This window comes from Notolepis coatsorum, assembly GCF_963971535.1.
Source record: "Notolepis coatsorum genome assembly, chromosome: 17".
NCBI classification, from domain to species: domain Eukaryota; kingdom Metazoa; phylum Chordata; class Actinopteri; order Aulopiformes; family Paralepididae; genus Notolepis; species Notolepis coatsorum.
The window spans coordinates 32,076,551-32,098,467 of record NC_140181.1 but is presented as its reverse complement, the minus strand read 5'-3'; the positions used below and the strand labels follow the sequence as shown (position 1 = coordinate 32,098,467).

The 21,917-nt window shown below is 41.8% G+C and overlaps 1 protein-coding gene across 2 annotated transcripts in view; it reads left to right on the top strand.

Annotated features, from left to right (window-relative positions):
• The first annotated feature begins 748 nt into the window (after positions 1–748).
• Positions 749–21,917, top strand: part of LOC311243881 (protein NDRG3-like) — a 59,794-nt gene continuing 38,625 nt past the window's right edge. For both annotated transcript variants that reach the window (XM_084333258.1, XM_084333257.1), the window contains exons 1-5: positions 749–867; positions 2,370–2,458; positions 8,204–8,236; positions 10,844–10,952; positions 13,137–13,257. In XM_084333258.1, the coding sequence (XP_084189384.1) occupies positions 2,399–2,458; positions 8,204–8,236; positions 10,844–10,952; positions 13,137–13,257 (323 nt within the window). In that variant the 5' untranslated portion in view covers positions 749–867; positions 2,370–2,398. The remainder of the gene's footprint in view (positions 868–2,369; positions 2,459–8,203; positions 8,237–10,843; positions 10,953–13,136; positions 13,258–21,917) is intronic.

Sequence of the window (21,917 nt, the reverse complement as noted above, 5' to 3'; positions counted from 1 at the left end):
GGTTTTACATGATTTGTGGAGCTCCCTCTGGTGTTGTGATCGTGGTATTCACTGACCTTTGGGAAGTATTTTGACATGTACATGGGTACCTTGGTCGCGTAGTGTATCTTGTAGACCAGGCCCATTGCAAGTTGCTGTACTCTGTCGTCTACTCTAAGCCATCCTAGGTTGTCAAAGTGGGCAGGGGTGAGGTGGGTTCTAGGAGTCAGGTCAAGTAGTAGTCTGTAGTAGTTGGAATGTTGGCTGCTGTTGTTTTACTGTTAATTCATAATATTGTTATATCAGATTCAGCATACATGAAGTAAGGCAATGTGATATGTCTCTTCAGCATACAGTATCACTGATACATGAAGTGAGTAAATGTAATGCGTCTTCAGTATATCACTGATACATGAAGTAGGTGAATGTGATATCACGTCTCCAGTATATCACCCATACATTACAGGCTAGAATGGGATTGCAGGGCAATATTGATTGATTGAAAATTGTATTAACAGATTGCAGAATGGATACAATACAGTACGGCTCAATACACAATTGTTAATGGAATGCAGACCAGAGAAAGACTTTCGTCTTGTTTACATCAGGGTCCCCCATTTTCTCTTAAATATTGTAATAATTGTACAACCCCCCCCCCCCCATTTGCTCTGGTCTTGAAGGTAATATTCCAAGTCCTCGTGGCCATCATCATCATCGGATGACGCCCTCTTGTTTACGCAGCAGTAGTTGGCCCCGCCCCCGTAGCGTGCTCTAGTTGACAGCAGCCTCGCGTCTATCTCCTCCTACCGTTAATTAACTTACTAGTTAACTAACCAGTTAACCTTACATACTGACCAGACGAATAGCCTCTGGCGTTAACGGGTTCGGGTAAGTAACACCCTGTGGGAAATAATCATAGCTCCTTAATGTTTCTGTAACAGAATTCGGCTGTATAGCTATGTGGCTAATTAACCGTAGCCAGCTTGTGTTACCGTTATAGCTAACTTAGTACATTGGCTTGGTAACGCCAGCTAATTCGCTAACTACAAAATAGTATTTCCAACATTACTAATAGCTGGCGTGACAATGATATATTGTTAATTGTGTGTGCGCGCGTGTGTGTGTCTGAGATATATAGAAGGAGAGGGACGGATGTTACAGGTATTTCATCCATAGAGCTACAGATGATATAAGTATTTGAGATGGTTGCAGAAGGTTGAAGCAGACTTGTTGTAGCCATTTAGATTATTCGTTAAGCTGTACATGTGGATGTTGGCTGTGTGGGTGGCTAGGCAGGTGCAACAGTGAGGTTTACACTCGGAGCCACACCGCTCGCATCTGCTCTAAGAACTATATTCTGAAGATGCTGCATAGGCATATTGCCTGTTACCTAGCAACGGTTTTGGAGCTAACATGGCTTCTATTGAGAACGGCAACGATAAACTATATATATATATATATATGGGTTTTGTCGAAGCTAGCCGTGTCGGCAGCATCGTAGTAAGCTAGCTAGCTACAGGTGTAACTTGTAGCAGATCCAGGTTGTCTGCTGGTTACAGTAGGTCAGCAGCACCTCGTTCTTCTACCCCAGATTATATTACTAGCATCAAACTGAACCACCCCTCCCATATACATCTATGGGTAACAGTACTGTATATTTGCATATCATATATGTCACAAATGTAACAGTACTATATACCTGTATGTCATGTATGTCCCCATGCCATAAATGTCATGATGTCATCATGTATGTTGTGTATGTCATAAATGTCACTATGAATTGAAAATGGGGGACCCTGATGTAAACAAGACAAACGTCTTTCTCTGGTCTGCATCCCCTTTAACAATTGTGTGTATATTGAGCCATACTGTACCCATTCTGCAATCTGTTAAATAAAGTTTTCATTCATTCATTCATTCACAAGAGGCAGAGAGCGAGAGAGCTGCAATGATTCAGGTGGATACAGGTGGATAGTAAGACAGGCAGGTAGGGACTAGGAAGGCACACAGAGAGGTAAACAGTCAGTCAGTGTGTGTGGTTGTGTGACTTCCCCCTGGTCAGACGATGATGATTTGGGACTCAAAATAATTTGATTGATTCCAGTTCCTTCATCAGTTATGCCTCGATGGTAAATGGTGCATTTATATAGCGCTTTTATGCAAATGTTTTTTTCAATTTGTTCCTCACATTTGACCCATTTCACCCATTCACACACCGACGGCGGAGGCAACCATGCAAAGTGCCAACCTGCTCATGGGGAGCAATTAGGGGTTATGTGTTTTGCTCAATGACACTGTCGCCCGGTCAAATCGACAGCTTGTTTTTCGTCTCCCCACTCTTCATTTCTGTGTCTTATCCATCTGCCTGAATGTCTGTCTGTGTCTGCCAGGTTGATTGGTGGCTGAGTGGTGCTACTGTATGATGGAGGAACTTCATGATGTCCAGCTCACTGAGATCAAACCACTGCTAACAGGACAGGTGAGGGGGGTATTCTAGCTCACCATGACATCAGACTTGCATTGTCAACTATTTACCGTCTCGAAAACAGGAAACAGAATGCTAGCATTAGCTGCAGTAGTCTAGTTCACTTGTAAGCAACGTCTCAGGTGGGGGGTGTAGGAGTTAAAAAAAATTGTTCCTCTGCCTCGCAGCAGCAAGATCAATAAATAGAAGCAATATAAATAGCATAACATAGCAGTGGAGAAAGTCAGCAGCTTAAAGTTCCTTGGTGTGCACATCACAGAGGTCCTCACCCGGGACAAGCACACCAGACAGGTGGTGAAGAAGGCACAGTAACGCCCGTTTCACCTCAGGCAGCTTAAGGAATTCGACATGGGGCCCCAGATTCTACGGGCCTTCTACAGAGGCACGGCAGAGAGCATCCTGAATGGATGCCTCACAGCCTGGTATGGGAACTGCTCTGCCTCAATGAAATCGCATACATAGTGCTACAGAGGGTTGTTTTAACAGCCCAGAGCTGTTCAGGCAGACTCATGAACAAATAACAGTCTGCCTGTCTACTCACTACTTGCTGTACTGAGTTACAAATACTGTGATTATTGTATTATAATGTAGAACTATTTGATCATTGTTTCTGCTGCTATGTTATGCTATTTATATTGCTTTTATTTTATCCTATTTGATTGATGTTGTTGTTGCTACAAGGCAGAGGAACAAAATAATTCAACTCTTTATGCTTCTAAAAGTAATAGTATACAGTCCATAAATAATTTGGACATTTACACAATTTTCACAATTTTGGCTCTGTATACCACAATGGATTTGAAATGAAACAATCAATGTGTGCTTTAAGTGCAGACTTTCAGCTTAAATTTTAGGGTATTTACATCAAAATCAGGTATAGGAATTACAACAGTTTCTACATATGCACTGCCATTTTTAAGGGACCAAAAGTAATTAAAACTTACAATCCATAAATAAAATTGTCACTTTTAAAGTTTTAATACTTGGTTACAAATCCTTTGCAGTCGATGACAGCCTGAAGTCTGGAACCCATAGTCATCACCAGGTTGTGTTTCGTCTCTGGTGATGCTCTGCCAGGCCTCTACTGCCTTTTGTCTTCAGGTCTTGCTTGTTCTTGGGGCATTTTCCCTTCCGTTCTGTCTTTAGCAAGTGAAACGCATGCTTAATTTGGATACAGGTCAGGTGATTGAGTTGGCCATTGTATAACATTCACATCCACTTTGCCTATTTGGTTGTTTTCACAGTAGGCTTTGGGCACTGTGAAGTAGGGCTGCACGATTCTTGAGCAAATGTGAATCACGATTTTTCTCCCTAAGAATTGAGATCACGATTCTCTCACACGATTCTTATTTTTTCAATAAAAACAATTTATTGCACTCTTTCTCTGCCGCGCATCCTGCGGTTAGTAGGCCGGCGTTTCGTGACATTAATTCATGATCTTTGCGGAGCTATTTGTATATTCTATATTATAGCTATGGGGAAATGGTATGGTATTACCCCGAAAATCCGATCGTTAGAAAAAGCCTTGTTTATGCCCGGTACAGCAAGCCACTGCGATCGTTACATAAACATGTTCTACGTTCGGTAAAATAGACATCTTACCTTAGCCAGAAGGTAATCCAAAAAGAATAATTCCAATGATCCCATCGGCGATCGCGATTACAAGTTTATATGTAATTATATGTTGTTTAATAATAATAATAATACATTCGATTTATAATGCACTCTATATCTGGAAACCAAGTCTCAAGAGTGCTACAGAGTAAAAACAGACTTTAAAAACATAGGCAATTAAAGAAACAAGACATAAAAGCATAAAAAAGGGATAAAACACTTAAAAAGGTTAAAACTAAGGGAAGGCTTTCGTGAAGAGGTATGTTTTAAGTTCTCTTTTAAAGGAAGTGGTGCTCTGAGGTAGTCAGGGAGGGCACTCCATAGGCGAGGAGCAGCCGAGCAGAAGGCCCGGTCGCCCATGGTGGTGCGGAGCTTGGTCCTGGGGGGAAGGAGGCGGCTTGTGTTGGCGGAGCGAAGGTTACAGGTGGAGGGTTCTGGCCTTCTGGGGTGAGGAGATCTTTGAGGTAGGGGGGAGCATTTCCGTGGATGCATTGATTGGTCAGAAGGGATATTTTGTATTCAGTCCGGGTGGTGATGGGGAGCCAGTGAAGTGAGTGGAGGATGGGTGTGATGTGGTCCTACTTACGCACTCATCAGGATCCTAGCAGCGCTGTTCTGGATGTATTGGAGCCTCTGGAGACTCTTGCTAGGAATCCCGATGAGAAGTGCGTTACAGTAATCCAGCCTGGAGGAGACAAAGGCGTGGACCAGTTTTTTGTTTACTGGACCCTAGGGCCCTCATTTATCAACAATGCGTAGAAAGTGTTCTATTTCCGTTCCTACGCATGGAATTTAGAATGTGTGTACGCACTTTTGATAAATCCAGATTTTTCTGTGCGTACACACATTCTAAATTCCATGCGTAGGAACGGAAATAGAACACTTTCTACGCATTGTTGATAAATGAGGGCCCTAGGGTCCAGTAAACAAAAAACAGGGTCCTACGCACACCTGCAAGTACTCCGTGTTGATAAATACCACTTGTTCTACGCTCCGCGCTCGTGCACGATTTTAAGTATTTGCATATAGAACCGCTTCTAATTAACCATAATACGGTAATGAAACACCCCCTTGAAATGTGGAAAAATGGACTAAACCGAGCGAAACGCGTGTTATGGGAGAAATACGCGACAGGCTGACAGACGTGTACACGTGATGTCGGATATGATATCTATTAACTTCCTAAAGACCATTGCTGCCTGGGCAGCGCAAACACTAATAAAGACCGTTAACACTTTGAGTGCCGGCCTCCGTGTCCTATTTACCCCGTTGAATGCCACCACCCACTTCAATGATAGAGCTCTCATATTTGCGAACGCATGAACTATATCTTAAATTATGGCTATGTGTCTAATATGGCCGTCGCTTATCAATGACTTGTTTGCAGTCAACATTGTCGAAACGGATTGTTTTTTTAATCGGTTCATTTCCGTTTGATACCATTTTGAAAAACGCTCGCTTTTTTGAAAGTTTCAGAAAAAAATTAAGATTCTGTGATAAACGGCCTTTACTAGAATACACAAAACACGTTGTAATTTTTCAGCCTATTTATGAATTGTTTTCAAATAAACGCTAGATTATCTAGATCTATTATCTATGTGTACTTATGCACGCTATAGAAGCGGGCTGAAAAATCGATTATCTTATTTCCTGATCGCACATACACACATATGGCACACGCTGATATATAGCTCAAAGTGTTAACCACTTTTTGCCGTTGGTGTCATTAATAACCATGCTGGAATATGACTGCCTTTTTTCGTTTCGTTCGATTAATACCCAGGGATTAAAGTTCTCCGTCAATTTGATTCCAAATCGCGACGGATTTTCTGTAAATCTTCTATCTGCATATGATTTGTAGAGGCATACAATCTATTTTGATGTCGGTATTAGGTAGGCTATATAAATTATATATATAGCCTACATTAAACAGTAATTTGCGCATAACGCAGCATGGCACAGACACACAGAGCCCTGCCCCGCGAAGCCTGCATACAGTAAACTAACTTGATCGTTAATATAACTGTTGTCCTTGTATCTTTACGCTTATGAAAACATTTAATAATATTTATAGGCTATAGGCCCTCGTTTGGCCATAATAGCCTATTCTTAAATGGCTAAATCTCCTCGCTGACGGACCCATGTATATTCCTATATGTCTCCAAGGAATCGTGGGGCTCTGGGGAAGAAAGGTTGGGAACCCCTGCTATAGCCTATATCCTTTATAATGTTATAGGCTATTTTATTTACAGTAGTCTGTCTATTTATCATTTATTTCCATAGCCGGTCTCAGACAGTGCTGTGGCTGAGACGGATCGGGATTAGAAGCTGCTATAGGAAACTGCTTCTCGGCTACGAATTAAAGCCACAATTGAAAATAATGTACTTCCTTTCTTGACAATAGCCTATACTATAACAATAATACGAGAGCATACAAGAACAATGAATCTCACTGCCATGTAGCTATACGGCTACGCCATGTGTAGCCTGCTGCCCTATGTGATCAATAAAAACTCTAACTTGAATTCCATTACGTCTGTCTGTTGTCACAATGTAAATAAAAACGTGCACTGAAAAGTTACAGTATGTAGATGGTTGATTATTTGTATGACAGTAAACCCTTGAAAAAAGTATCCATTTTATTTAATGAATTGAAAACATGCAGCATTGCCTTCCTCCCGGTCACCAGCAACGACATGTATCAGGCAAATGCGCATCGCAACATTGACTGAGTGGAATCCCTTTCTATTCACATAACTGAATTTGTGATGGAGCTTTGACAGCTACATGGGTGGTACAGTAACAGTCTATTGCTCGATCCATCTCCAATATCACGATGGACCGTGCCGGTGGCCAAATACCCGAGGGTGGAGAGGACTTTAATGTGCATGGGGATGGCATTTGTGCGTTTTGTTCCACGCTCCAATTTCGGTCTGAAATTGCGGTACAAATCAAGGAGAATATGTCTCGGGTCGCGGACTCTAGTTAATATTATGTTCTCTCTGCAATTAGACTGCCCCTCATTCATTCATCCCTATCTGCTATCTCTGAAAACAGTTCCCCGCGGAGCGCAGTCAGTGCACCCCGTAGTATTCCGATAACGCTATATATAAACCATGCTGCATTCATTCGGAAAGAAAGACCTATTCCAAATGCTAGGGTTTGACAATAATTACACTACTGTCGCTATTTTACAATTAACTATAATGAATTGTCCAATTACCTTTGGTCCCTTTAAAAAGGAGGAGGCACATAGAAATTGTTGTAAATGTCTACACTGTTCACCTGGTTTGGATGTAAATACCCTCATATTAAAGCTGAAAGTCTGCACTTGAAGCACATCTTGATTCATTTCAAATCCATTGTGGTGGTGTATAGAGCCAAAATTATGAAAATTGTGTTGATGTCCAAATAGTTTTGTGTTGATGTCCAAATATTTATGAATGAATGAATATTGACGACTTTTGATAAGACAACATCGTCCGATGCCCTGAGCAGACATTGCCCAACCCTAATTTAGACTACCACAGTGATCCGTCTCCATATATTAGATGGTGTCTGGTTAAACTACCACAGTGTGATCTGTGTCCTTATATTAGATGGTCTCTGGTTAAACTACCACAGTGATCCGTCTCCTTATATTAGACTGTTTGGTGTCATCACCTAGCATCCCTAAACTGGAAACCTTGGATATCGAGTCACTCACATGCAAAAGTCACATGATTTCCCTGCTTCCACAAGTATTTTGACAAGAGCATACATATTTTACAGTAGGTTGGGTTAGGACATGCCTACTCTTAAAACAGCTAATAACAACATTCATACGATGTGGGTGGCCATGTTGAAATGACGTCAAATGACACAGAGGCTTGAACTTGGGTTGAGAAATCATACCCGAGTTTGCAACTAGGGACTCAAGAGTTGAGTTGTGCTATTTTATAAAGAAAATCGTAGTAGGAATTTCTGATCGGTTATAATTTAATGCTGGTTATATATATGTTGGTTCTATACATCAGAAATCCTGAAATGTTGTGTAATTAATTATCTCTAGCTGTATAAGTTATAATTAGTGTCACATTCTTCCATAGTTCATGTCAAAATCTCTCTCCCTCCCTTCCTTTCCAGAATGGAAGAAACCTGCAGGACTTTGATTGTCAGGTGAGTTCAGCACCAGTCTCTGTCTGTCTGTAGTCAGAGTAAGGGTTGCTACGGTTGTAACTGTTGGAAATTAAACTTGGCAGCTGGTACAGATGGAGCAAAGTTTTCCAAGCTCCATTCTACCGGTGGCAATAGGCGGCGATCGCGCTGTGCTCTTGTGTTGATCTTAATGTAATTTATTTTTGAAGTGCTTTTCTGTTATCTGCCACCAGGAGGCGCAAAGCCATTCTGGTGTGTTGACAGGCCGCTATCTGTCAATCTCATTGTACTTTAAATATCTAAATATCTATCCATTAAACACGTTTATCCCTGTGAATCTCTTAGTTACATCATTATTGTGCTGTCAGAACTGTCTCATATTTGTAGGTTAACTCATCTTGTAAATTGATCAATCTAGTATGATCTATGCATGAAAATTATAGCTTTTTTCAGTTTCTTAGTTAGAACAGGATTGTATAAGTAAAGCAGTGTTGTTTATGTGAAACATTTTAGCTAACTATTTCAGTGAAGTATACAATAATGCCATCATCTGTGAGCTTCAGACAGAATGCTGTGACAGCGCTGATAGGATAGCCAAAGCGTGTTCAGAAATAGGTCTCCAAAGGCATAGCACACAATGAAATCAATTTGACATGCATAACTCATGATGATAAAGTTAAGAAAAGCTTTCTCTAGGCTTTTCAAACTGTAGGGGAGACCTTGATGGTAACAGAGCAGCCGAGATAAATCACTAGTCAAACCACAATATTATTACTAAGATTATTATTACTAAGATACAAGATCATCATTAAATATTATTTCACAAACCCTACATTTCCATGTCCCAAAGAATTGATGTAATTGAATGCCAAATAACAGATGTGATTTAACTGGACAGTTGGAATATCATTATCATTAGTTTACTGTACAAAAAATGTTTACTTCTCAAAGAGAAAATGTCACTTGAGAAAATCAAAGCATAGCCTATATTTACCAAACTCAAAAATGCTTCAAATATTTTTATAATTATCTTCACATAGAAAATAAACAAAAACCCAATTATATCATAAAAAGTGCTCAAATAGTGATCAAAATACTATATTGAAGTGACCGCAGCTTCAGGTGCATTTACTGTAGTAAGAAACACAACCACGTACTTTTTCTTTTTTTTTTATCTACTTTTTTCTCCCATTTTCTATTTTTCTCCCATCCCAATTTCGTATCGTCCAATTCTACCCTCCCCTGTCTCGAACGTTGTTAGGCCATGCCTCACACAAGCCGGCTGCAATGTGGACTAAGCCTTGCATCACGTGTCCCCTCGGGTACTCGAGGAAGCAGCAGTCGCATCTTTTCACCTGCACAGCGCGATCTCTCAGCGTCGGGGGTCTGCGTTTGGAGGGCACGCCGCCCCCGTCGCTTTCTGATTCTGCTGCACAGGCGCACCAACCGACCTGTAGGAGTCGCTGTCCACAACGTCCGATCCCCACCCATCAGCTTCCCAGTTCCCACCCCCTAATACTGCCAATTGTATTAGTATGAACGACCAGCCAAGCTGATAGCAATGCGGAGAGCTGGGCTCGAACCCAGCGTCTCCTTCATTGGTGGTGAGCGCCTTGCCCACTGCACCACCTAGCCGCCCTAACCACGTACCTTCTTGAAAGTTCCTTCATCTAAAAAGCTTTACCAAATCCATTTCTGCTCCCCTTCAGCCATTGTGCATTAAAATAAACACGACTAAATAAAAATCTGCTACTTGGCGGACTTTACATTGCTCTGATGGCACGAGTCGGATTCCGTGCAACTCAAGGACGAGGCTGCTGACGTAGGAGGTTAGGCCAACTAATGCATTTACAGCCAGTAGGACTGTCTACCATTCGACCGTGGTGCCGACAGGGTTGATTTTGAGGTTGATTGCTGTTCTGTTATATGCCACCAGGAGGCGCAAAGCCTCACAGAACTGATCCCGATTTGCAGCGTTGATGGATAGCCACAGGCTTCATAGGTCTCGAAATCCATAGCACACATGAAGAATATTTATTCTTCATGTGTTTGACATTCATAACTTATGATGATGAAGTTAAGACAACCTTTCTCTAGGCTTTCTAGGCTTTTGAAAATGTAGGGGAGCAGCCGAGATATTATAGAGTCCTCTGATGTAATGCAAAAAAAAGAATCCAATTGTCTGATCGCCATTCCAGTTATCCACAGCGATCATGTCCCCGACATTACCGAGCGTTACACATGAACGGGCGGGCAGGGTTAGTGTTCCATGCCATCGTTGTAAAGGCCTGCCTCGCCTGAGTATTTAAACCCCGCCCCCACGGCTCAGATCGGCTCAGAAAACACACCAGACCATTTTCAATGGAGTGCAATAGCGCCGCAAGGCAGTAGAGGGCGGTGTTGACCGTCTGCCAGCTCAGACAGGGTCTGAAGGGTCTGCAGAGGCTGCAGCCATGAATTATGAATAGATATAGCGAATAAACAATAACGATCCCAAAAACAAGTTAACTTGTTGTTGGCGCTGAACGCATGGCGGGCAATAACGAGTTAACTCATTCTTGGCGCAGATTGTGTTAATGTTGTTTGTTGTTTAATGCTGTTGTTTATAGTTTACTGTTTGTTGTTTAGGAGCATGATGTGGAGACACCCCATGGCGTGCTGCATGTCACGATGAGAGGGGTTACTATTGGTGGCAACCGACCAACAATCGTAACCTACCACGATATTGGACTTAACCGTGGGTACTATGCACACAGTATAAAAGTACCACATAATACACACCATGTACTATAGGCTCACACTACACGCACACACACACACACACACACACATTCAACAGACAAATCCTGTTTTAACAGCCTGTTATACTATGATGACATGTGTGTCTCTCTATCCTAAATAAGTCTAAATAATATTAATGTCTCTCTCTCTTTCTCTCTCTCTCTGTCTCGCTCCGTCTCTTTCTCTCTCTCTGTCTGTCTGTCTCTGTCTGTCTGTCTGTCTGTCTGTCTGTCTGTCTGTCTGTCTGTCTGTCTCTCTCTCTCTCTCTCTCTCTGTCTGTCTCTCTCTTTTTCTCTAGATATGTCTTGTTTTAACAGCTTGTTTAACTACGATTAATTAATTAACACTTTCAGTGCCACCAGGTGGCGCCAGAGTTAGCGCTTGAATGCCACCATCCACTTTAATGTTAACGTTAATATCGCATAATCTATGTTTTAAATTATGGCTATGTGTCTAATCTGCCCGTCGCTTATCAAAGAATCATTTTCCAGTCAGTGCTGTCAAGGCAGATTGGTTTTTTATTGCTTCATTTCCGTTTGAGAGCATTTTGAAAAGCACCCGTTTTGAGGTAAAAAACAGCCCATTCTGGGCCATTCTGTGATAATCGTCTTTTACTGGAATATTCCAGAACGTTGATATTTGTCAGCCTATTTATGAATCGTTTTCAAATAAACGCTAGATGATCAATATTATACGTACACGCACGCCCATTAGAGCCACGCGCTGATAATAGCCGTGTTCATTTCCTCATGGATTTTACCGTGAAACCGATAGAGGACATTTCACAAAATATCTTCATCAAAATGAGTCTGATTATCCTAACACTGATAACATAGATTCCTTACCTGACATCAGATGGTATCCAACTGGTATATTCCAATTCCTGATCACCATTCGAAAAAATCGATAAGTGTATAGATCTAACGTGATACAGTAGAATTCATGATCCATGGCGCTCAGAGGATCCATAATGAACTGTGGTAACCCCGGCTGCATCAGTGGACTGGAAAATGTGGAGTACAGGATTTTTTTCCCCATCCATTTTCATTGAGTCCATTCCAAAATCCCTTATGTCATCTGGGAGACGATAGGGGGCGCTTTTTTCCACATCTGATCGCCAGCGGCTCTCGGGTAGACTAGGGTAGGCTCGCGTGATGCAATATGATTTCAGATCGCTAAAAAAAAAAAAAAATCCGAGAATTCTCGTGAGTGGCTTTCAACGTAATATTAATAATTCCGAGAAAACTTGTGAGTGTCATAGAAAGTGTTAACTACAGAAAGAATTAAAACTAAAAAAGATTTATGCATTTAATCGCATGATGATTTTTCTTTATTGTGTAAGAAGGTTACCTTTCAAAGCAGACTAGACTTATGCATGGCTATAAGTATGAAGTATAATACATAGCCAATAACTTTTTTTCTTAGTCTGGTTTGTTCATACAGAATACTCAAAAAATAAGAGAAATTGAGATCAATCAAGAGTTTTTTTCCAATGTTCAACTGTTCTGGAATGTACTTGAAAGTACTGCGTTTTACTTTTACCTCGAAAGTGCTTGAGTTTACAAAAGGTCCTTTGCGCTATATATATATAGTATTCCTAAAATGTCTGCACTTTGTTAAAAATTGCATTGATCTGGGCGCCCTCGTGGCGCACCGCATAGTGCCTCGCACACCTACGCGGCCGTCCCGGGTTTGCCTCCCGCTCCCAGTGACATTTGTCGCATGTCTTCCCCGCCTCTTCTCCCGTTCATCCTCTCCTCCTCTGTCGGTCATGTCTGACCATGAAAAAGCAATAAATGCAAAAAGAAAATAAATAAAATTGCATTGGTCTGTGTAGTAGCTAATACAGGATTTTGCTGCTTAAATGTATGTATAATGTATATTCATTAATTCACTCGTATACCAAAACATTTTGCTTTTCGCATCAAATATTGATATGTGATTAATTTGGATTAATTAGTCTTGAATTCATTCGATTTAATCGAGTCCCACCACTAATATTAATCTCTCTCTCTCTCTCTCTCTCTCTCTCTCTCTCTCTCTCTCTCTCTCTCTCTCTCTCTCTAGATAAGTATTGTTTTAACAACTTTTTTAACTACGAGGACATAATATATTAATGTCTCTCTCTCTCTTTCTCTAGATAAGTCTTGTTTTAACAGCTTGTTTAACTACGAGGACATGCAGGAGATCACTCAGCATTTCCCAGTTCTACATGTTGATGCTCCTGGACAACAAGAGAACGCTCCTGCTTTCCCTTCTGGGTAACACGCACACGCACACACACTCACACTCACACACACACATTCTTACTGTGTGTGATTTCTATCTGTGAAACGTATGAGTAGATATAATAATAATAATAATAACTTTATTTGTATAGCACTTTTCATACAGAGGTTGCAGTTCAAAGTGCTTCACAACAGCAAAAAATACAGGCATAAGCGAGCATAAAAAGATAGACAGGTAGAATCACAGTGTTTCACATTAGGATCTAGCATCCCAATAGGCTCTCCGCTTACAGTTTTCAGTAACACAAATAGTAAAAATAGTTTAAAATGATTCAGTTTAAAAATAGTCAAAAAATTATAAAATAGAACGGACATAAAAAATACAGGCATGAGCGAGCATAGCAAGGTATGGCAAATCACAGTGTTTCACATTAGGATCTAGCATCCTAATAGGCTCTCTATTCAGTAATACAAATAATCACAGTGTTTCACATTTGGATCTAGCAAATAATAAAAATAGTTTAAAATGATTCAGTTTAAAAATAGTCATCAGTAAGAAGTAAAAAGTGCAATAACCGACACATGAATTTGATAGGCAGTGTATAAGAGTAGGCAGGGTAAGAATAGTGCAGGTAAATACAAGTTGTGTCAGGATATCCCTGATGTTTCCTCTTGCCACTAGGTGGTAGCAGATATCTATCAGTGAAATGCCTGAGCAAAGAGATAGGTTTTAAGCTGTCTTTTAAAGATGTCTAGCGAGTTGGCTTCCCTGATGTTTTGGGGTAGTTTGTTCCATAGTTTTGGGGCATAGTTGATAAAGGCTGCATTACCGATCCTCTTTTGACTGCTTCTGGGAGCCTCTAGTAGTCCAGCAGCTGATGATCGCAGTGTTCTTGCTGGTGTGTAATTTATTAGAGTGTTCAAGTTTCAAGTTTCTTTAATAGTTGTCATACAGAAGTACAGAATACTTTTATACAAAATGCTTCTTACTGTTACGCTCCAGAGACTGTGCAAGACAAGATAAGTATGAAATAAAATAACATAGTAAAATTAGAAGTAAAAAAAACTAGGTCACAGTGTTCAGTTTAGACATATGTACAATGTTCGATGCAGAATAGACGTAACTGAGTTACCATACAATATACAATACTGTGCAGTGTACTAATATACAATACTATATAGTGCAAGGCAGAAATGGGACGAGGTACAATTTAAGTACAAATCACAGTAGGTGTACGAGTTGTAGTGCAAATCCTTTATCAATAAATATAAAGTGTAAAGTGTGTTTGTGTGATCTAAAGTGTGGAGAGTGGGTGCTGCAGTGTGTTGTTTGTTTGAGTGAGTGTGTGCGTGTGGGTGTGTGTGCTGTGTGCATTTGATGGTTGTTGCATAGTGTTTATTGTTCGTTTAGCAGCCTGATGGCCTGGGGATAGAAGCTTCTTCTGAGTCTTTCTGTGCTCGCCTTAAGACTCCGGTATCGCTTGCCTGACCGCAGCAGTTCAAAGAGGCAGTTGTTCGGGTGGCTCGAGTCCTTAATAATTCTCTTAGCCTTCCCCTTGCACCGCTTGTTGTAAATGTTCTGGAGGGTGGGAAGCCCCCCTCCAATTGTGCGTTCGGCTGAACGTGTCACTCTTTGTAGTCTGCTACGGTCTTGTGCAGTGCTATTCCCAAACCAGGAGGTGATGTTGCCGGTCAGGATGCTCTCTATTGTACATGAGTAGAAGTTCCTAAGGATCTTCTGACTGACTTGGAACTTCCTTAGGCGCCTGAGGAAGTAGAGGCGTTGTCGTGCCTTCTTCACAACACTGTTAATGTGTGTGGTCCATGTCAAGTCCTCGGATATGTGGGCTCCGAGGTACTTGAAACTGTTCACTCTCTCAACCGGTGCCCCGTCGATGCTGAGGGGGCTGTAGTCCTTGACCCCCGACCTCCTGAAGTCCACAATCATCTCTTTTGTTTTGCTGACGTTCAGGGATAGGCAGTTCTCCTGACACCACTGTGACAGGTTCTCTACCTCTTCCAGGTAGGCCCTTTCGTCGTTGGCAGATATCAGGCCCACCACTACTGTGTCATCAGCAAATTTGATGATGGTGTTGTTGTTCCGCTGTGCTACGCAGTCATGTGTGTACAGGGAGTAGAGGAGGGGGCTCAGAACACAGCCCTGGGGGGCCCCTATGTTGAGCGTGATGGATGAGGAGGTGCAGTTGCCGGCTCTTACCACCTGGGGTCTGCCCGTCAGGAAGTCCAAGACCCACTGGCAGAGGTCATAGTTCAAGCCCAGGTCCCTGAGCTTGGCTATGAGTTTGGAGGGGACTATGGTATTGAATGCTGTTGGCGATGTAGCTAGGTCCCTGTCCATTTAGAGCTTTGTATGTAAGGAGAAGGACCTTAAAGTCAATTCTAAATGTTACAGGAAGCCAGTGTAAAGCAGCTAAGACTGGACTAATGTGCTCTCTCCTTTTGGTTCTAGTTAGCAGTCGGGCTGCAGAGTTTTGGATTAGCTGAAGCCTCTCTGTGGTTTTCTTAGGGAGACCTGTGAAAAGTGCATTACAGTAGTCTAACCGGCTAGATATGAATGCATGAATTAGCTTCTCAGCATCGTTCTGATTAATAAATGGTCGTACTTTTGCTATATTTCTGAGATGGAAGAACGATGTTTTCGTCACTTTGCTAATATGAGAATTGAAGTTCAGTTCTGAATCTATGATAACCCCAAGACTAGTGACCTCAGATTTGATCCAAGGGGTTAGTCCCCCCAGGTTCTTTATTAATGTTTCTTTTTTAGTTTTGGAGCCGATAATTAGAATTTCAGTTTTGTTCTCGTTTAGTTTCAGGAAGTTCTTACTCATCCATTTATTTATTGCCAGTAAGCAGTCTGTAATGGAGCTAATCGCTGTATCATTTGGTTCAGCAGATATGTACAGTTGTGTATCATCCGCATAGCTATGGAAATCTACATTATGTTCTCTGATGATATCACCCAGCGGTAACATGTAAAGGGAGAAGAGTAAAGGACCTAAGCAACTCCCTTGTGCAACTCCATAGTTGTTGTCGTATATATCAGACATGTGATCTCCTAGTTTAACATAGAATTTCCTCCCTCTGATGTATGTTTTAAACCAGCCCAACACATGTTCTGAGAAACCGACATGGTTTTCAAGACGATCGATTAGAATATCGTGATCGATTGTATCAAATGCTGCACTGAGATCTAACAGGATAAGGATGGAGATCTTATTCTCATCAGAGTTTAGTCTGAGGTCACTGATTATTTTGGTGATGGCAGTTTCAGTGCTATGATATTTTCTGAATCCTGACTGAAATTCTTCTAAGATGTTGTTTTCGTCAAGAAAGGAATTTATTTGAACTGAAACTATCTTTTCAAGTACTTTACTAATGAATGGTAGGTTGGATATTGGACGATAATTTGCCATTTCATTACTATCCAAGTTAGGTTTTTTTAGTAATGGCTTTACAACTGCTGTTTTAAAGGCATCCGGGAAAATACCAGTCCTAAGGGAAGTGTTTATGATATCTAGCACAGGGCTTGAAACACTATTAAATACCCGTTTGAAGAAAGCTGTAGGTATAGGGTCAATGTCTGAGGTGGAGGAGTTACATTCTGAGACAGTTTTGCAGAGTACATCTAATGTGATGCATGTGAAACTTCTCATGGTTACATTGCGCGGTTTGCCGCAATGAGCTTTATTTCCATCATGAGTAATGCTGGCCCTGATCAAGGTTATTTTGTTGTTAAAGAATAGTGCAAGTTCTTCACACTTAACCGTTGATGACTGAGGAGGTGTAGGGGCAGTGTTGAGTAGTACATTAATAGTGGAAAAGAGGATTCTGGAGTTTCCAGCATTTTCTGTAATGATTTTAGAGAAGTAATCTTTCCTTGCTAAGCGGATGGTTTTATTATAAGCAGTTAAAGCATCTTTGTATATATCACAGCATATGGCCCAACCTAACCAAGCCCTGATTGTCACACATGCACACATTGTTGGCTAGAGGCCAAAAACCTTCCAATTTCTACCGACGATTACCGTCGGTAGTGTGATAGTAAAGGGTTAACCTTCTGTAGTGTGGCCAGGGGAGGAAATTAGGCCCTTTTACTTGCCAAATGCGAGTATTATTTATGTTTGGCGAGTGATTCATGAAGAGCACCCGCCACACTGGCGAGTAGTAAACAAAACAAAAAAAATCATTCTGCAATCTGCTGATTCGCTCACTGGCACAAGCCGAACTCTGACTCCCCCCTTATGATTCCTCCCATTTGCGCCTCATAATAATCCATAACCAATGAACATCATTGGTTTGTGTGTAGGGTATTAGATAGCAGGTATTAGGGGTATATCTTGTATAAGACATTTATCTAAATGGTGATTTCATTGGATGTGGACTGTTAATTAATGCTTGTATATCTAATTTTATGTTGTCATGTTTGTTTATGTGTTTGTTTAAAAAATAATAAAAAAATAAAATACAAAAAAAAAACAATGAACATCATCGTTGAGCTCTAAGATCCTCCAATGAACACTCGTTTTCTAGAAGATGCTGCCCATCTAGGGGAAGTGGACAGACCACTGCGTGCGGACCTACAGACTCCTGTCACCGGCTTGACAACGTAGACAAACTTAGACAAAAACACATCAGTGGATGAAAATAATTGCATGTAGAGTCGTCGCTTTCGGATATCAGTGCAGTCTAACATGGGGGCGAACAACAGCACGCAACGCGTCTCCTTCGAGTCGGATGAGAATGACAAGTGGGCGTGAGGCTAACGATTCCATAGCCCCTTTCGTGACTGCGATACGCAGTCACTGGCTCCCACGTTACTAGCCATGTTAATGTGCACATCAAGCACTGGTTAAAGACGAGCGGTGGGTCCAAAATATATCAGATATAAATGTCAAAGGTACTCACCGTTGCATTAGGGTTTCACACACACACGCGGCAGGGTTTGAAAGCTCGGCATTGCTAATAAACATTAAAAAAAAAATTATAAACGAGTAAAAAAATCACTGAGCTAGCCTTGGCTAAAATGGCTGCTTCCGCATTTTCACGCAGGAGCGTTGTGATTGCTGGGCGCACCAGGCACGTGACAAAGCAGCCAGCAATCACAGCGCTCCTGCGTGAAAATGCAGAAGCAGCCATTTTAGCCAAGGCTAGCTCAGTAATTTTTTTACTCGTTTATAAAAATGATTTTAAATGTTTATTAGCAACGCCAAGCTTTCAATGCAGCCGAGTGACATTTTATTATTACCGGGTATCCCCCCATATCACCACTCGCCCATATGCCCTTCATAACAGTGATGTTGTCATACTTGTCATTCAGAATACACCTGCTGAACCCCTAGCGTTGACATGAGATTCGATTCCAATGTATTGTCATCATACAGCACAAGTACAGTACAACCAGAATACGTTTGTCATCCAACCAGAGTGCAAATGTAACAAGTCAAGTTCAAGTTTTGTTTTATTTAGCTATTACATTACAGTGAAATGCTTGGTTCTTTCACTGCCCAGTCCAGCCCAACCCAGTCCAACCTAGACCAGCCCAACTTTCCCTGCCCAACCCAGTCCAGCCCAGCATCTTTCACTGCCCAGTTCAGCCCAACCCAGTCCAGAATAGTTCCCTCTTTCATGTTAATATGTGATATCCTAATATTTTGAAGAGTAGAGACGGTGTGATTAATATTATGTTTTATGCTAATATTGTGAAGAGTAGAGACACTTATTAATGTTTTATGGTAATCATTTTTTTTTTTTTTTTATCCACTTTTTCTCCCATTTTCTATATTTTCTCCCATCCCAATTTCGTATCATCCAATTCAACCCTCCCCTGTCACGAACGCTGTTTCTTGCCTCCCACAAGCCGGCTGCAATGTGGACTAAGTCATACATAGCACAAGTCCCCTCCGGTACTTGAGGTAACAGCAGTCACATCTTTTCACCTGCGCAGCTCGATCTCTCAGTGGCGAGGAGTAACGCGTGGGAGGCTCACGCTGCCCCCGACACTTCCTGATTCTACTGCGCAGGCGCACCAACCGACCTGTAGGAGTCGCTGTCCACAACGCCCGATCCCCACCCATCAGTTTACCACCCCCTAATACGGCCAATGTGTATTAGTATGAACGACCAGCTAAACTGAAAGCAATGTGGAGCGCTGGGCTCGAACAGGCAAGCCCAGCGTCTCCGTCATTCGTGGTGAGCGCCTTGCCCACTACGCCACGTAGCCGCCCTATGGTAATAAATATTTTAAAGAGTAGAGACACGGTGTGATTATTACTATGATTGAAAATCTATTTAGACGAAGACATACAAAGAAGTAATTATCACAATTAGCGATTTATTTATGGCTGGTAAAAAATCTGTTTGGCTGGTAAAAAAAATCATATACTTGCCAGTTGGCTGGTAAGCCAAAAAGTTAGTTTCCTCCCCCGAGTGTGGCAGTGAAAGGGTTAACCTTCTGTGTATTGTCGCAGTGAAAGGGTTAACCTTCTGTAGGGTGGCAGTGAAAGGGTTAACCTGCTATTGTGTGGCAGTGAAAGGGTTAACCTTCTGTGTATTGTCACAATGAAAGGGTTAACCTGCTGTTGTGTGGCAGTGAAAGGGTTAAGCTCTGATGTGTTCGTATGTCACCTCTTTTGAGATTAATATGGCCACCCCCCTTCTGTGCCCTGATCCATATGAGGATACGTGTTTATATCCCAGTTTGTTCAGTTTAGCATGTTCGGTGTCGGTAAGGTGGGATTCTTGTAGGTATGCTATTTGTACTCTCTCTTTTTTTAGTTTTGATAATATCTTCTTCCTTTTTATTGGGTTAAGTAGACCATTGATGTTAACTCATTCAGGGCCAACAGCGCCCTCTGCTGATGGCCCTTCGGTGCCAGTGCTTTATCCAATGGAGGATAGGACTTATTTGCGAGTGCTTAAATTTGAAAACATATCAAATATAATAGCAATATATCTAAATAACACAGTGATCGTCAATGAGTTGCTTCCAGTCAACATGCACGAAACGGATAATTTTTTCATACATACATTTCCATTTTATATCGTGATGAATATCAATATATTTCTAGGGCGTTCTTTCTCATCTCAATAAACTCCAGCAAATCGAGCTTAAATGTCTGAAAAATCGCTTCTCCGTACTTTGGTCGGCGCGAACCTCACACACACACACACACACGCTCCGATGGCGGTGAAGGGAACATCTGATTAACCCAGTGCTTCTCAAACTTTTTCTGTCAGGCCCCCCTTTGGCGGACCAAAATATGTGTCTCTGTCCTTCAGGATCCTCCTCACCTCTGTATATTCTTTCCTTTTTTGGAGAATGCGTGGGGCGTAGTCATTGTCTAGGTTAACTCTCATCCCCTGCCAGGTTAATCCTTTCTTTTGCCATGCCGACCGACGACCGTAGTGTTGTTTCTTTGGTTCTGGAGCTGAGGAATTTGACCAAAATGTATCTCGGGTTTGCGTCTGCTGGTGGCTGTGGTCCGATAGCCCGGTGGGCTCTTTCTATTTGCAGACTTATTGTATCGGGGATGTCGAGACTCTCGTGCAGTAGTTTCTCCACAAACACAATCATGGACGGGGAGTCCTTTTCTGCCCCCTCGTGGATTCCATATATCCAGACATTGTCGCGTCTGGAGCGGCCCTCCAATTCTGTTAACTCGTCTTCCATCCTAGCTTGTAACTTTAGCATCTCCGACAGGCAGGGCCGCCGCTAGGGGCGTGCGAGCAGTGCGGTCGCACAGGGCCTCGCGAGAAGGGGGGCCTTGCGAGAAGAGGAAAACCATTTTATTTTTTATAAAAATATAAATAAATAGAATGTTAACACTTTGGTTGCCATGGGTTAAATTCATGATATACCATAGGTTGCCGGCTCTATTTGTCTATGGAGAAGTACCCCTTCTTTGCATGGCTATAACTTTTTAAATTCTATTGCTACATTGCCATTATTAGGGCCCATTCAAAGTCCTATATGTATTGTTCATTGTGTAGCAACGTTAAACTTTTTCATTCACATATTCATAGTAAAGTATGGTCTAATGCAGTGATTCCCAACCTGGGGTCCGCGGACCCCTGGGGGTCCGCCAGGGGGCGCAGGGGGTCCGCCAGACCACAGATGATTTGAGTTTTTTTTTTTTTATTAATTTTTTTTTTTTTTTTTTTTTTTATCATCAGAAGCATGAATAGTCTCTCCACTACAATAAAAAAATAAAGATAAATAAATAAACATCTAGACATGATTTTTGAATGTTAACAGTAGGCTACCGGGTAGCCGCTAAAACGCGAATCAGTTGACTGTATCACTTTCTGTAGCTAGCCTAGCACGCTAGTTAACTTTCTCGGCTCGTCTGCAGTCAGCCGCCAGAGGAGAAAATGTGTGACAAACGAAAAGGAGATGATGGCAGCTCATCTGCAAAAAAAGTTAGGACCTACAGCAATCGCGAAAATTACATCACCATGGGCTTCACTGAGGGACCAGACAAACGACCTGAGTGTGTGATTTGTGGAGAAAAGTTGGCAAACTCGAGCCTGAAGCCCAGCAAGCTGAAGAGACATCAGGCGTCTAAGCACCCAGAAACCGTTGGGAAGGATCCAGACTTTTTTCGGAGGAAAGAACAGTCTCTCAAGGCGAACAAGCCTGTTGATGTTAGAGTAGCGTGGAGCAGGGGTGGCAG